The sequence below is a fragment of the Vulpes vulpes genome, chromosome 2 (assembly GCF_048418805.1).
Source record: "Vulpes vulpes isolate BD-2025 chromosome 2, VulVul3, whole genome shotgun sequence".
NCBI lineage: Eukaryota > Metazoa > Chordata > Mammalia > Carnivora > Canidae > Vulpes > Vulpes vulpes.
The window spans coordinates 145,216,442-145,233,411 of NC_132781.1; the positions used below are offsets into that span (position 1 = coordinate 145,216,442).

General features: G+C 50.0%; 1 protein-coding gene across 5 annotated transcripts in view; it reads left to right on the plus strand.

Moving 5' to 3' along the window:
• Positions 1-16,970, plus strand: part of ZNF423 (zinc finger protein 423) — a 345,703-nt gene that overhangs the window by 119,692 nt on the left and 209,041 nt on the right. For all 5 annotated transcript variants that reach the window (XM_026011720.2, XM_026011722.2, XM_072750276.1 and 2 more), the window contains one exon: positions 3,826-4,026. In XM_026011720.2, the coding sequence (XP_025867505.2) occupies positions 3,826-4,026 (201 nt within the window). The remainder of the gene's footprint in view (positions 1-3,825; positions 4,027-16,970) is intronic.

The following is a 16,970-nucleotide window of genomic DNA, read 5'->3' on the forward strand; positions in this document are numbered from 1 at the left end:
TGTGGGGAGCCCTCTGAGCTGGGTGATGAGTCACCAGGGAACAGGAATGTGAAGCCCTTGGCGGGACAAACCTGCATTTTAAGGGATTGAAAGAAGGTCTCTGTGGCTGTGGGTAAGTGATAAGTCAGTGAGGTCAGCAGAGCCCTTACTGGACCTCCGGGGCCTGGACAGGGACCCAGCATGTGATTGTGAAGGGTTTACAGACTTCTCAACAGGTTTTCATTGAGTCTCTACTGTGGGGAGACCGTGTAGCAGGGTGCTTCTGAGTCAGACACAACTGTGTCTGAAACCTGCCCCTGGTGGCCTTGCTTGGCACCAGTGCCCACACAGAAGGTACCTGGCATGCAGCAAGTCCTCAATAAATGCTAGCTCCTCCTGGCCAAAGGAGCGCACAAGCGCACATCGGTGGGCACATCAGCAAACAGTGACGGTGTGAGTTGTTCAATGGGGGACGTGAGGCTGGGGAGGTGGGGAGCTTTGTCAACCAGCCAGAGAGTCCAGGGCTTGGTGACCCTCAGTGAGAGGTCCCCACTCACAACTGCTCAGCTCAGGGGACCCTTACCCGGGGTGCACTTCTGATAGCTCCAGGCAGCCCCCAGGAGGATGTGAATGGAGCCGAGGCAAGGAAAGCCTTCAGGGTCTGTGTTCTGGAAGTCCTCCCCAGCCCCAGAAGCCTGGGTGGAGAAGAATGACCACCTCAGCCTGCTGATGGGAGAGACCAGTGGGTCATCTTAGTTCAGGCCCAGAGATTACAGTGTCTAGAAACTCGAGGTACCCTTGGGATGGGGAGTCAGGGCTGGTGGTGGCGTCTGTGCTCACTCAGGGCTGGATGGAGACAGGACACGGGACAGGCAGGGCCATCATGGAGGAGGGAAGGGCCATTCATTCATTCATTTCCCAGGGCTTCCTGAGTAGGTGCTCCGGGAGGGGGATCTGGGAATGAGGAGACCCCAAGAGGTGCTCCAGGAGGGACAGCGTCCTCAGAGCTGTTTCCTCCTGGGCCTTGGAGAGCTTAGGGCCCCAAAAGGCCCCAGGCCTGGGGGGAAGGGCGCGCTGCTTAACGTCAGAAATCCCCTGCATGGCTTTGGATGACCCCCTAGAGCCTCTATTTCCTCATCTGCAAATGGAAAGATAGCACCATTAGCTCTTTCCCCTAGTGTGAGCTTCTGAGACATGCAGCAATGAAAGTGCCTTGCGGGGAGTCAAGCCCGCCGGATGGAGGGCTTCCTGTGTTGTGGTCCTGATTCTGCGGATGCAGCACGCAGAGGGCCCCTCCAGGACTGGGTCTTCAGGCGGTCCCGCTCCCCAACATCTTCAGGCCACTGTCTCCTCTCTTTGCTTCCTGAGGGGCAGGCTGGCTGGCCGCATGACCCCCTGAGACCCCAGAGGATGGGGGGCCCCCCCACCTCCACGCGCCTCCTCTCCCCTGCCCCTTTTGTGTGCAGCCACCTTGCTTTCCCATTAGTAGACGGTGGCAGGGGAGGTGACAGTTCCTTAAAACAGATTTATGCTCTTGGATGACTTTATGGGTTTTTGCCTTATAAAAACCCAAGAGTTGACATTCTGATTTATCTACTCCTGAGTCAACAGGATGTACCAGATTTAAAGAGATCAAATGCATTGTAATGTTTGTGGTTCCAGTTGTGGATTAGATGAGCTATTATGGAAAGCGCTGCCAAGTAAATATGGCAAAAAAAAAAAAAAATAACAAGGGGATAATTTAAATATGTCTATTAAATTGTGTGTTAAGTAAAGTAGCACAAGTGTGGTGCCGAATGTAACTTATTATCTGGAGATTTGGTGTAGTAGATAAAGCTGGAATGATGGTTCTTCTCCCCCCGCCCCCCTTCAGAACACTTTTTTAAAAAAATTTTTTATTAAGGAAAGAGACTGTAAACTAGGAATTTCAGAGACAGGCGCTTGACTGTGTAACCGTGGTTGTGTGATGACTTACAATATTGAAGGCTCCAAATGATATTTCTCATTTCTTTGCTTTCTATTCCTTGTCACCACGGCAGTAGCCGATCAGATTTCCTGAGATAAATATGCTGCCTGGCTTTTAATGGGATTTCTGTATTGCCAGGAGTTGGCGTGTTCTGATAATAAAAGAACCTAAAAATTGTACATCCCTTAATTGGTAAGAAGAGAGATGTTTTGATGGGCCACAAATGGAAACATTGATTTTTACTGCCTCCGAGCAGTTGCAAGCAGCGTGTCATGCCACGTTCCCCGCCACGGAAGGCGGCAGCTGGCTCTCCGATGAGCTGATTTGTGTTCGCAGGTTCTTGATGTCGGGTGCTTGGAAGTGCGTGTTTTGTGCAGATGGGAGAAATAGATCCCTTATAACATTATCTGTTTCTAAATTGAAATATTTATAGGACTGTGGCTTTCACCTCGAATCGAATGCATTCTTTACTTCGTTTCTCTTCCTTGCTTTGGCGACTAGTCCTTGGGGGTTTAAAGGCTGTGTGCTGAAGGCTTTTTTCTGTAACTGCAGTGTTATGTGCCACACGCACGTGTACACACACGCGGGCACACACACATCTTTACGTATGCGTGTATGTTTGCATCAGTGTCCTTATGTATAATAGAGATTTCTCTATTTAATTCAAATCTGTACTAGTTTCTGGATGGGTAGATTGTTTTCCAGGATGGACTGTAGAAAATATAACACACACTTTGATTTTCCAGTTCGAGTCTCTGTACTTTAATGAGGAAGTTTAATCCACTGACATTTGTTGGGATTACTGTTATATTCTGTGCGTTAGATTTACCATGCATATTTTGCACTGTGACTTACAAGTTCCTGATGTGCCCTATTAATCTCTCAGATTGAGGCTGTGCTCCGTGTCCCCCAGCAGTGCCGGGAAGTGCACTGGACAGGAGTTAGCATGTTGAGTTAAACGTCTGTTGGGTGCCTGGATGGATGTCAGGTGCCTTACCTATGAAATGGAAATAACAAAGGTGTCCCTCTCTGTGGACAGGGGCAGGAGCACATGATTGCCCGAGCCCCCTTTTAGCACTAGAAAGTGAAAGCCGAGGGAATGGGGCTGTGCATATGTAATCGGGGCTTTGAGAAAGTGTGGAACACTACATGAATCACAAGGCATCGCTATCATGATCATTAAGTCAACTTTGCTGTGCCGCTTAGCCACGTGTCTGCATAGTGCTAAGCGCAGAATAGGTGATTTATTTTACAGAAGTTGGTTGAATGATTCCAAAGCTGGCTCTCACTGTCTGGGCTGATCCCAGGGCATGAGTGGGGACTCAGATGCATTTTAGCTTGTGATTTGACTCTCCATGGTCTTACAAACACACGGGCTTCCTTGGTTCCAGAATCAGGACATGTTTGCAAAGAACAGAGCCAATATCACCACATTGGGAGGCATGCTGTGTGGAAGGTGAACTCGGCTAAGAGATCTCCCTTGCCCTTAAATTGCAAGGCTTTGGGGAAAACTAAAAGTTTAGATGCATTAGGAGGAGGCTCTGGAGAAGTGCGTAAGAGAATTGGGTTTTTAGGAGACAAAATGCTAAGGCATTTTCACCTCCGTGATGGGTCACGACCCCCAGCATCCATGCTCAGAGGGAAGATGACAGGAAATCCCCCGAGAAGATTTGCACCAAGAATTAAAGAATCTAGTTGAGAATTATGGCACCGCATGCTACAAAAAACCCCCATATATTAATATACTGAGAGGTGTCAAGAATAATGGACCCTGGGAGGTAGAGTAATTAAATGTATCTTAATAAATGCTGGGCGATTCTTTTAAAACCCTTTCCCAAGACCCCGTCAGCTGACATGGACTGTATTCTTCCTGTTGGCAGGAGGCCTGGAAGGAGAGCCGGAGTGTGATCGGAAAACCAGCCGTGCGCTGGAAGACAGGAACAGCGTGACAAGTCAAGAGGAGAGAAATGAGGACGATGAAGACATGGAGGATGAGTCAATTTACACCTGCGATCACTGTCAGCAGGACTTCGAGTGTCTGGCAGACCTGACGGACCACCGGGCTCACCGCTGTCCTGGAGGTAATGCTAAATAGCACCGGGATTCTGACAGGTGGTTATACGGATAATTGGACATAGCAACAGCTTGAAGCCTCAAGTGAGATTAAAGAATTAATAATGTAATTTTACAGTTAATGTCATTTTATTGTGGTGTCTTGGGTACCCTGTATCCGCCTTTTAAATAAAATTAAAAATAAAAGCAACAGCTTTCTGGCAAGCAGGGATTCGGTGAGGGGGCCCTGTCGCTGCCTCCCCAAAACTGCAGTCTACAGAATGTGGGCTCTTAGTGGGTAGGGTCTGCACCTTGGATTTCTGGAAGGCCTTTTGGAAACCCAGCGACTAAGAGGTTGTTAGTGCAAAGTGAAGTAGCTTAAGTATGGAAAGGTGCGTGAAGGAGTGGGCTCCGAGGCAGGGCCTGGATGGGACGGGGAGAATTTGAAAGGCCAACAAGAGCTCGTGCATGCAGAGACGGCCCTGGTTCTACCTCTGTGCTTGGTCTCCTGCTTCTCTGAGGAGGAGAGGGGCGGCTGGGAGGTGTTCCACTAAACCCACCTGTAGCCCTGTTTCCAGTGTCTTGGCAGCCGCAGGGAAGGTGGCCAAGCCCATGGTTTTACAGGAGCTATTTAAGACATCATGAGTCATGCGTGTCTGGGTCACAGGAGATGGATGGAGTGGGAGAGTGGGGGTGTGTGTTGCCTGGAGCTGTGGCAGCGATGCCACAGGAGCAGGGGGCTGACACATCTTCAGGCCCCGAGCAGGGAGTCCAGAGCTGTGTTCCTTACATAGCTGTCCCTGACATCTCTCACCACCGTGGCTGTTGATGCAAGACTTTGGATGCCGATTTGTAGGGAGAGGAGCTAAACTCTGAGACCAGTATTCCAAAGGGAACCTGTCATCTGGTTTTTGGGGGAAATTTGGCTGGTTGGAAGTAGTAGTTTAGTATGCAAAACTCTTGCCTCCTCTACTTTTCATGGCTTTTTTAGAAGCTTGAAAGCCAAGTGTTTGGGGAACTATGAGTTTCCCTCTGGTGACATCTGTACCTGCACAGCCCTGTTTAGACCAAATCCCCGGTTTTCAACCTCTGGAGAAAACAGAGAACCAAAAATAGTGGACCCAATAGGACTCTTTACAGTTTTGGACTTTTGGGGGGCTCAGCAAACCAAACCCCAGTTATTGGGAATTTGTGGTATTTCAACCACAGGCAGAGGCAACAGCCAACTTAGAAGCTGAGAATCAGAATTGGAAGAGACATATGTGGTTGGCTTTTCAGTGCCCTCATTTCCTGAGGAGGAAATACTGGGGCAGGAGAGGGGATGGTGATGGACTGAGGTCACCCAGGGTTTGGTGACTGAGCCAGGACCTCTCTAGGACTCTCATCCTACTTGAAAAAGCAAGAGATGGCCTGTGTGCTTCTTAATTTAGCCCAGAACTGAGGTGGAGTCTTAACGATACGGCGGGAATGAAATATTGTCCCCGACTTGGAAAACAATCAATGAATGGATCTTCTAATTAAAAGTGATTCTCTTTATTTTCTAAGTGTAAAAGAACACGTGGGGCTCAGTTCGCATTAACGCAGTGCCCCTCAGGACTCCTGTGAAGTGACGCCACGTTGAGTCTCTGTGGCTCTTGGAGGGAGGCCTCAGGCCCAGCCCTACTCAATTCTTTAGAACCGAGGAGATACGCTGTCTCTCTTCACACTTTTGAGAATGGTGGTGTTTCTAGGTGGAGTAGGGCCAACGTGAGGCTCCGAGGCTGTGTAGCAGGGTTCTGTGCTGGAAGGAGTAGCTAATTGTGCTTTGGTCCTGGGCAGGATTCTTTTCCCAGTGGCTGTCTCTTCTCTCCATAGCCTCAGCCTGGCTGACATCAAGGGAGCTCTGTCTGCAGGGTCTTCAGCCACCGATACTCCTGCCTGCTTCCTAACAGGACCCCGCTAACGACCTCCATGGGGACGTGGGAGCCAGGGATCCTCCAGCCCTGGAGCATCGGAAGGGAGTCAGAGATTCCTTAAAAGAGTATGGGAAATGACCTTGCCTAATAGCATCCCTGAGAAATTCATTACCGCCCAGTGAAGGTGTGACCCAGTCTGGGAGAGTCTCCCTGACATGGAAGAAATATGTGAGGAGCGATTTCCCCCCAGGTCTTAGGTTCTGAGGATTACCCAGTGACAAGATAAACCACTGGGAATTGTGTGCGTATCATTCAAAGCAGGTCCCTACCTAGGCCGCCTGCACGCTCTCTGATCTGCAGTGGTTTCCCCACTGGGTCCCCAGAGAGGTTTCTGGAACTGTTGGGGAGGGTGTTGGGGCCTGTCTGACTGAGGGGGCACTGATACCCACTCCGGTTGGAGCTGTCCACATTAAAAAGTCTTTTATAGATTGGGTTTTAGCATAAGATGTGTGCAAATTGGCTTCTGCTTTAAAAAACTTGGACCTGGCGCAAAAAGGCAACAGTGGGTCGCCAGGGCCAGGCTCTGGGGGCTGCTGGATGCTCACCGTCGTCCGGCCACTGTACGAGGGACAATGCAGGCGGGCAGTGTGGCCAGTGTCCTCCTGGAGGGAAAGGTAGGCTCTCAACAGCCCGACAAAGACCATTTCAGAGAGGGCCCCGCTCTGCTGAGGCTGGGCGGGCTCTGGGTGCTCAGCAGATGTTTCTGAGGGAACAAACAAGTCTTGTTTGGAGGGAAGGCGGGCCCTCTCTGCTTTTGAGAATTTGGGGCCTAAGGGCAGCGCCACCTGTCAATCCCGCTGTCCGCTCTTCCTGGAATGGGAATTAGGCCTTGGGTGTGAACAACACTCGTCCCCCACTCGTCCCCTGCTGGGGGCCGTCACTGCCGGAATGTGGAGACTGCACACCCTGGGCCAAGCAGGTGTGTCCCGGGGAGGTGGGGTGTGTTGGGGGGGCCCATCTTGAATGGGGTTCTTTTCTAAAACTGCCTCAGCAGGGTGACCTCTTGGCTCTTTCTGTGTGTTTCTGTGGCCGTTGGGGTGGGGGTGGGGGCAGCGCCTCGTTCCATCAGACTCTGGAAGAGTAGCTGAGGATCGGAGATTTTCTGAGGTGGTGGGAAGCTCCCCACGAAAGCAGATGCGGGGGAGACTTCCTGCCAGGATGGCATTGGTGGCATTCAGAGGGAAGGCAAGTCCCGGGAACCCTGCACCTGAGAACCCTCACTTGCAGATTCCGGAGCCTGAGAAGGCACCTTCGTCATTGTCCCTTCACAGGAGTGGCTCTGCTGGGGCCAGGAGAGTCTTGTCCAAGCGCGGACTTCAGAACCCAGACCTCTTTCTCTCTGTCCCTCCTTTTTCTCCTTGACTTTTTGCTCCCCTGTCTCTCATTTGCGTCTGAGGACAAACTGGCCTTAAACCAACAGGGCATCAAACATTGACACAAAATGAGATCAGCCGAGAGCCATCCGCTCTGTGGATGCTCACACCCCCAATAGCTGATTCCTCCTTGTTCTCTTCCACACGCGGCCCACAGAGTGACACATGTGTGCGGGCTTGGCATCGGGGGCACATGCCATTCTGTACTCTGCATTTGTTCACTGCACATGTTCTGAACGGTTCCCAGGCTGCGACATGATCTTCTCCACTTTTCCATTAATCCCTTTTTTGGGTAGGGGAGAGGAGGATCCTTCTTTTTTTTAATACAGCAGCACTCAGGCAGATAAAGCTTGGGTGGCTGGTACTGTGTCCACGTGCTACAAAAATATGAAATTTAGATCGGTCCGCCAGGAGATTAGGATTTCTACAGCAAGAGTGGACAAAGGCTGCCTTGGTGTCTGTGATGGGCCTGTCTGTTCCTCATGGAGCATCATCCGTGGGCACCGGACAAGGAAACGGCCAGAGCATTTGGTGGCTGTCTGAACCGATGATAGAATGTTTCCATTGCTTCAGGCTTTCCTAAGTTGAATGCTGTCAGCACGGGGAGTGGGCTAAAGTTTACATTGACCTGGTTTGTGAGGTGTTGGCCGAGCATGTGTGGACCTTATAAACGGTTGCAGGGGATGTTTTTCATCATCTTCCAGAAGCCCCGAGGACTTCAGTTGCTTTAGAATGTATCTCTGGAAACTTCCTGGGGCACCGTGGAAGCAGGTATGAGAGGTTTGATTTACCCAGGGGCTGATTCCAATATTTTATGTGCTCACTGAAGCAGGTCAGCTGTGGACCTTCCGTGTGGATTCAGGTGGAGTGTTTTACTGCTTTCTCCTACGAATACTACCTTCTAAGGATACTCTGTGATTTACACTGACTGCCGCTTTGGCTTAAATTAATGAAGCTGACTGCCCGAGGACATTTGGGTGCTGGATCCATGCTCTTGTAATGTTCTAGATCCGACTTTTGTAGGGACGCTCCTCCTCGTGTCAGGAAGGGGCTGTCAGCAGGGGTGTGCGCTGTGCCAGTCCTGGAACATGGCAGGTCCCTGGGGCCAGAGCACCCGATGGCTTTTGGAAATCCCTAACCTCTTCGACAAAGGCACCATTGGTGTGGTTTTGGTTCTCTTCGTAGGTAGGGAGAGACAGATGGAGTCTCTTTAGAAAGACTGAGGTTTCTAACTCTGGGCCTGGCCAGGCACTCTTCTCCGTAGAAGAGAAATTGTCTTCAGGATCAGGGTGGGGGCAGCCCTGGTAGTGCAGCGGTTTAGCACCACCTGCAGCCTGGGGTGTGATCCTGGAGACCTGGGATCGAGTCCCACATCGGGCTTCCTGCATGGAGCCTGCTTCTTCCTCTGCCTGTGTCTCTGCCTCTCTCTCTCTCTCTCTCTCTCTCTCTCCCTCTCTCTCTGAATAAATAAATAAATCTTTAAAAAAAAAAAAAAGGATCAGGGTGGAACCAAGCATTGGTTTCTTTCAACAGGCGCCATTCCCTGATCTCTGACGCAGACCAGGCTCCTCACTGGGCGCAGAGAGGCATCCTTGAAGCACACGGGGTCCCGCTGCCCCCCAGGGCTCCCCTGTGGGCGAAGCCTCCCTGATCGCTCTGCCAGCAGCTCCATCCCCAACACAGTGCACGACATGAGTCTGATGCTGCGGTTATTCTGCAATAGTGTTTTTTTTTTTTTTTTAAGGTTTTATTTATTTATTAGAGAGAGAGAGAGAGTGAGTGAATGAACAGTGGGGAGGGGCAGAGGGAGAGGGAGAAGCAGACTCAGCCATTGAGTTGGAAGCATGATGCAGGGCTCCATCCCAGGACCCTGGGATCATGACCTGAGCCGAAGGCAGCTGCTTAACTGACTGAGCCACCCGGGTGCCCCCTGCAATAGTTTTTCATGTGTTTATCTCCGGTCTCCCCACTATTGTTGAGCTTCATGAGGCCAAGAGCCATGTCTGTTTTGTTCTCTGTTATGTCCTAGCCCAGTGCCTGGCATGCAGTGGTGCTTCCGTATGTGCTTGTTGGATGAAGGAATGATCCCACCTAGTCTTCCTGATGGTCCCAGCAGGGTGATCCTACTTTTCACCATTCATCCCCATTTTACACATGAGACAGCTGAGATTCAGAGAGGAAGGGGATCTTGCTGGAGGTTACAGAGCTTGAGCTAAGATTTAAGATCCGAACAGCTCACCCTGAGAACATGGACTGGGGACAGTGAACCATTTCCAACTAAATTCCAGACAGACGTGGCTTTTTTGAATGCTCAACTTAAAAAAAAAAAAAAAAAAAAAAAAAAAAGATGGAGATGGAGAGGGATTTGTTCAAATAGCAACAGCAAAAAAATGTGCTCCCTGTGGGTTAATTTTGCTGCTCCCCCTTCAGCTGTCCCCCACTTCCTGAGGACTGGGACCGAGGAGTATTTCCCCAGCCCCTTCGGAAAGGCAGACCCGCCTTTTCTGGCGAAGGTGAAATGCTGCTGTGTAAAAAGCCGGGTGGAAAGTTAATTACACCCTGGTTTGTTCAGCTGTGGCCAGAGTGACCTGTGGGTCCTAATTACAGGGCTGGGGCTCCGTGAAGGCTGGCACCTTTGCCAGCCTCGTTCCTGTCCGCTGGCTGGCGGGATCCTGCCTTTGTGTGCCGGCTCAGGCCCTTTCTCCCTCTGACAGCATGGGTGGGGCCCCTCCCTGCCTATTGCTCGGGGCGCCCCTCGTCCTGGTTCCATTTGGGCAAAGCAGAGCTGGCCCGGGCCAGCCGCTGGGCGGTGTGCTGCCAAGTGCACAGGTGCAGGGCGCGAGTGCCTTCTGCCCATGGGGAGGGTGCACTGTGCCTTGGTGTCAGCCGGCGTCTCGCAGTGCAAAAGGCCTGGGGGCCTGAGCACAATTAATACCCCCCACGTCAAAAGCTTTCCTGCATGCAAACAGCATCCAGCTAGAAAACACAGAGCAAGGAAGGAGCCTGCTCACGGGAGTCACAGAATGTAGAAAGACCAGGGAACAGACCCAGGAAGCAACAGTGAAATGGTTGGAGAGGACAAACAAACCAGCACACTCAGCTATGGAGGGACACAAAAGAGACCTCACCAAATGAGAAAGCAAACCTTTTCCTTGGGTGGAAAGACTCGGTATCGTAAATAGGTCAGTTTCCCCTGAACGAACCTGTTAACTTCATGTTACCCCCTGAAAGTAACATTGGGATTTGTTTAGACATGGACGAGTTGATTCTAAAGTTCATAAGGAAAGATGGGCATGTGGCGAGACGAAGGACAGTTCTGAACAAGAGGAGCGATGGGAAAGGCTGGGTAACCAGACCAGATTTTATTTTGTTTTGTTTTATTTTATTTTATTTATTTATTTTTAAGATTTTATTTATTCATGAGAGACAGAGAGAGAGACAGAGACACGGGCAGAGGGAGAAGCAGGCTCCATGCAGGGAGCCCGATGTGGGACTCGATCCTGGGATTCTGGGGTCATGCACTGGGCCAAAGGTAGACGCTCAACCACTGAGCCACCCAGGGATCCCCAGACCAGATTTTAAAACACATCCTGAAGCTGTAGGAATCTAAGTGGTGTGGAACAGATGAGTGGCACGGGAAGGAGCAGAAAGGGACGTGAAATAGAGCTGGAAATTCAGTGTATGAGAGAGGTGTCATTGCATATCTGTGGAGGACCGATGGATCACTCAGTAACTGGGGTTGGGGTGATGTGGTAACCATCCTGGAGAAAGGAAATTGGATCCCTGTCCTCCTAAAGCCAGAGCAAATCCCAAATGGATCAGAAATCTAAACAGAAAAAGAAAACTTGAAGACACTAAGGGAAAACATAAGTGGGTTTTAAAAAAATATGATACGATCAGAGTGGGGAAGCCTTTTCTAAATATAACCATAAACCCAGAAGCCATAAAACAAAAGACAAAATATTCAACCACATAAAAATAAAACATTTCTGCATTGCCAAAACCACAGTAAATCAAACCAAAGACACATATTGCAGGCAAAAGATATTTTTCCTTAATGTGTAAAGGAGCTCCTACCAACACTAAGAAAATAACCAATAAATCAACAGGAAAGCAGGATGAAGTCTGGGCTGCCTGAGGTCAGGACCTGTTCAGAATAGCTGGTGCCATGCTGGTCTTCAGAGACTTTGAATATCTCTCGTGCACAAAGGACAGAAGTGGAACCAGGAAAAGATACACCAGTGAGATCTTACACAGTTAGGAAGAGTGGGAATAGGAGAAGAGTAAGAAGAGGAGAACTATGATTTTTTTTTAAGATTTATTTATTTATTTGAGAGAGAGCATGTGTGAGAGCTAGTTCCCCAAGGGGGTAGGGGTGAGGGCAGAGGGAGAGGGATAGAGAATCCTAAGCAGACTTCCAGGTCAGCCTGGAGCCCCACGCAGGGCTCAGTCTCACAACTATGAAATTATGACCTGAGCCCAGATTGAGAGCTGGATGCTTAACAGGGACAGAGCCACCCAGGTGTGCCAAGAACTGTAAATTTAAGCCACAAGAAACTACCTACTATTATTAACCTGCCAGGTTGGCAAAGACGTTTAGTAACCCCTTGTGTGGTGAGGACATGTATCCTTGATGCCAAGGTTTGGGATCCTGTTCTCTCTGTCTCCAGATTGCCTTGGCCTATAGACAGAACATGTGGTAGGTGCTCAAGAAAAGTTTGCTGATCTTGTTCCCAAGGGGGCCACAGCCTTTGTGAGGTAAGAGCTGTCAGCAGTAAGGCCCACAGTGGCAAGGCCATGGCTCTTAGGTATGAGGTTGTAAGAATAAAGACTCCATGAACCATGCCTGGACATAGTAGATCTTCAATTAATGAATCATCAGAAGGAGGGGGAATTACAGAAGAAGAGATGATTACTCATTGAACAAGTATTGAGTATGTGCTATGTATATGGAGGGACCCTTCTGGGTGCTGGGGAGGTAGGAACTGTTTATTTAAATAAAGGGTAACTCGGGATCCCTGGGTGGCGCAGCGGTTTGGCGCCTGCCTTTGGCCCAGGGCGCGATCCTGGAGACCCGGGATCGAATCCCACATCGGGCTCCCGGTGCATGGAGCCTGCTTCTCCTTCCGCCTGTGTCTCTGCCTCTCTCTCTCTCTCTCTCTCTCTCTCTGTGACTATCATAAATAAATAAATAAATAAATAAATAAAAAAGAAAAAAATAAATAAAGGGTAACTCAGTGGAGAGGGTATTCGCTTCACAAAAGCATTCTCTGACTTGTAAGATGACAAAGTGCCCTAGGTGGCCTTTAAATAGCTGGCTTCCCCGGTGCCTAAAAGATGCTTCCAAGGGCACCTGGGTGGCTCAGTCTGCTAAGCATCCAACTCTAGGTTTCAGCTCAGGTTGTGATCTCAGGGTCATGAGATCAAGCCCTGAGTTGGGCTCCACGCTGAGCTGGGAGTCTACTGGACATTCTCTCTCTCCCTCTACCTCCTCCCTCCACCCGTGCTTGTGCACGCTGTCATGCTCTCTCTCTCTTTCTCAAAAAATAAATAAAAGATGCTGACATGTACAGAGATGTCATGCCCCACAGCTCTCTAAGAAGAAGCTAACTGTGTGTGCTGCCCTGCTACCGTGCTGCCATTTTGGAGGAAAGCGGATGGGCAGGGTGAGGAACTGGCCAGTCTGGGTTTGCCTGGCCTGTGGTGAGATCAGAACCTTCCCTAAATTGCCTGCTCCCTGCCCTCTGAGTTGCCCATTAGAAGGTGCCTGGGAAGCCGGCGGGCTGCGTGGATCCGTGATTCTCTCTGGTCTCGGGCAGCTGTGCCCTGACTCCTGGTGGTCATGTGAAGCGGAGTTGTTTTTCAGATGCTTGTGTAATTATTCACCTCCCATGCAGCCCACAGGTTTATAGAATGTGTCCCCCTTGACTTGGTTATATAGACTGAATGCTGCTATCGCATTGTGGGTCTCTCCAAAAATTGGACACCAAATCTAACAATATAGAAGGCAGGGGTTGAGATGGGAATAATCCATATCTCACTTGGTTTCCATGGGAAACAGAGTGTCCATACGTGTGTTCTGAGGTTCCCGAGGGTTCTCCAAAGTGGAGAGGATCCTTTCCTGCTTTCCCACCCAGCTTGCATGACCATACCTCAATGAGTTTCTGAATCATTGTGCCAAAGGGTGGATTCTTTTGTGTCTGGGGGGTGGAATTCAGGTGTGGTGCCCGACACAGGGAAGGTGTCTGTGACCCCCTGGGATGAGCCTCAATGAGGGGGCCCTGGAGAAGCCTTGGGAGCCTGAAGGAGACTGGTCTGGGACTGGCCCAGTCTGGATCTTGGTTTCTTCTCCTTCCCTGGCAGCAGCCAAGCCTTCCACTGGCTTCCTGTTATGAGGGCCAGAATGTACACCTAGTGGGACCACAAGGTCCTGGGAGGAAAAGGCAAACCCCAAGATGGCCTTCAGGCTGGTTGCATGTATATTTCTGAGTCTAGCCTGCTGTCATCCATTTCAGCCTGGAAGTTTCCAGAAGGCACATGTCATGCCAGTAAGTTGTGATACCATACCTGCTGTGAGCCTGGGGCTGTGTGTGTGTGTATGTGTGTGTGTGTGTGTGTGTGTGTGAGAGAGAGAGAGAGAGAGAGACAGAGACAGAGACAGAGAGAGACAGAGAGTCTCTACTAACAAGAACTGTATAATCTAGATGCAAAGCGAAGTTGCCATGATCCTTTGGGTTGCCCAGCACATAGTAGGTCCTCAATTAACATGCTATCTGCATACTGAACTCTAGCTGACGAGCCAAGAAAAGCAGATTCATGGCTCAGGAAACTGAGAACCAAGGCTGACTTCAAGCACGACCCTCTGAAGACATGCTGTCTTTATAAACCCCATCACTAGGTGTTCAGAGGCAGAGGTGCCATCTCCAGGCTTCCACCCTCTAGCCACAGAGAAACAGCAGCCTCTTTCCAGTTGGCAGGACAGAATTCCTAAGTTTGACTACTCATGGAGCAGCCACGACCAAGGCTTAGCCCCCAAATCATCACTGAGGCAGTGGGGAGACAGACATGCGTATTAGCTAGGCTCGGGGTGGTGGGAGTCGGGAGGACCTCCATACAGACCATTGACACTGAGAACTGGGGAGAAGGCTCCCAGGATGGTACCAGGAAACACGGATGAATATCTTCTGTTGGAAGAAGGAGTGATATGCTGGCAAATATGGAGGAGTTCAATAGTTGAATCAATGCCAGTTTGCCGTATCAGTGGTTAAGTCCATTCACTTTGCTCTTGATGGGATCTAACCATCTCAGTCAAAGTTTTATTTTATTTTATTTTAAATATTTTATTTATTTATTCATGAGAGACACACAGAGAGAGAAGAGACATAGGTAGAAGGAGAAACGGGCTTCCTGTGGGGAGCCTGAATGCAGGACTTGATCTCAGGACCCTGGGATCACACTCTGAACCAAAGGCAAACGCTCAACCACTGAGCCACCCAGGTGCCCCATCATTTAAGGAAGCAGGTTCCTTAAAGATCACCTTGCTCAGCACCTTTTTTTTTTTTTAAGGAATTTTTGTTTTTAGATTTTATGTATTTATTCAGAGACACAGAGAGAGAATGAGAGGCAGAGACACAGGCGGAGGGAGAAGCAGGCTCCGTGTAGAGAGCCCGACGTGGGACTCGATCCAGGGTCTCCAGGATCACACCCTGGGCTGCAGGCAGCACTAAACTGCTGTGCCACTGGGACTGCCCTGCTCAGTACCTTCTAACTTTACTCTCAAACCCTTATTCTCAACATAGCTAGTGTATAAAGCCAATAAACGTAGAGCGCTCTGTGAAAGGGTGTTGCAGATTCTGAGCTCTGCCTACCTCTCTCCTCCCGCCCTGTCAGCCTGTTCAGGAGCCCCCCAGGCAGTGTGAAAGCCTGGACGGGGGCTGGGCTCTTCAGTGAGGTAGGACTTGTCCAAGGTCACACAGGGAGGTATTGGCTTACTGGGTGTGCCCTCCCTCCTTCTCCAGGAGGTAGCTGATAATACCTGGGAGGCAGTGCACCTGCCGGGATGGACAGAGGACTGGTGCTGGACCCATAAACCTCATATCATTTGGACTGGACTTTTTCTTTGCTTCTTCCAGGGGTGTGACTTTGACCCTTGAATTCTTATAAACTTGGTGGAAGTTGTTCCCCTACTTTGGGAGGGACCCATTGAAGCTGGCCTACCCTCCTTTCTTGGTTCTTTGAGGGGCAGAGTTCTGGGAGAGGACCAATCATGCCCTGGTGGCATCGCCTGGCTGCTGGGCCTCTGGGACATCATTTCCAGGCCTTGGGCCCAGGCCAGAGAGAGGCTGGGCAGCCATCCGGTTGGTCTGGCCTTGAGGCTTGAGTGGCCCAGGTGCCCAGATGGGGTGGAGAGGCAGCTGTGAAACCCAGGGGTGACCCAAAGTCACATCATCCACCATCAGCTTCAGGGGGAAGGAAGAGGGACAGATAAGGTATCCCAAAATTGCAATAACAAGATTTTTTTCTCTCTCCTATAGGTATTTCAATAATAAATGTTTCCCCCCAATGTATACATACATAGCTCTGAAATCTCAGCATCACCGAGCAAACCGAGGGTCAGTTATGTGGCACTCTGGTCACGCCTTTTCCCATCAGGACTACGGTTTCATTAGTGCAGCCCTCCTTGCTCTTGCCTGCCTCCTCTATCACTGCCGGTCAGGATACATAGGGACCAGAGCCCCTCGGAGGAGCCCTCGTGCTTTTCTCTTGGAGGTGCGAGCATGATTTCCTCATTCTGTTGGGCATAGAGACCTGAAAATTGTGTTTCCTGAGTAATCAATCTTGGTTTCCTCCAATTTGAGGTTTGAAAAGCTTTGAGAAAAGCCGGTAGGTGAAGACTGGAGTGGCCTGCAGGTGGATCCTGACTGGGTTTTGGGGTAAAAGGGGTAACCAGAGAGTATTGTTCTCCGAGTCTTTTCTTATAGCTGAAAGCTACCAATGGCCTATTGCCAGGTGCCTTACTTAGACCAAAACTCTTAGCACCCAAAAGAACAAAGCAACCTACCTGTCAAAAGAAAAACGTGTTCCTTAGAACCACAGTACCGGGCAGCCCGGGTGGCTTAGCGGTTTAGCACCGCCTTCAGCCCAGGGCCTGATCCTGGAGACCTGGGATCGAGTCCCACATCGGGCTCCCTGCATGGAGCCTGCTTCTCCCTCTGCCTGTGTCTCTGTCTCTGTCTCTGTCTCTGTCTCTGTCTCTCTCTCTCTCTGTGCTTATGAATAAATAAATAAAATCTTAAAAAAAAAAAAAGAACCACAGTACCCCCTGGCATGTATTCATTCAGAAACAGAGTGACCCTTTAAAGCACCTACTGTGGGGGCACATGGGTGGCTCAGTGGTTGAGCATCTGCCTTTGGCTCAGATCGTGATCCTGGGTCCTGGGATCGAGTCCTGCATTGGGCTCCCTGCAGGGAGCCTGCTTCTCCCTCTGCCTCTCTCTCTGTGTCTCTCGTGAATAAATAAATAGAATCTTTTTTAAAAAAGGCACCTACTATAAGCTCAGAACAATTTTAGACATGGGGTTAGAGTAGTGAGTGAAACGGACAGTAGCTTCTGGCCTTCTGGAGCTTACATTTTATAGCACCTGG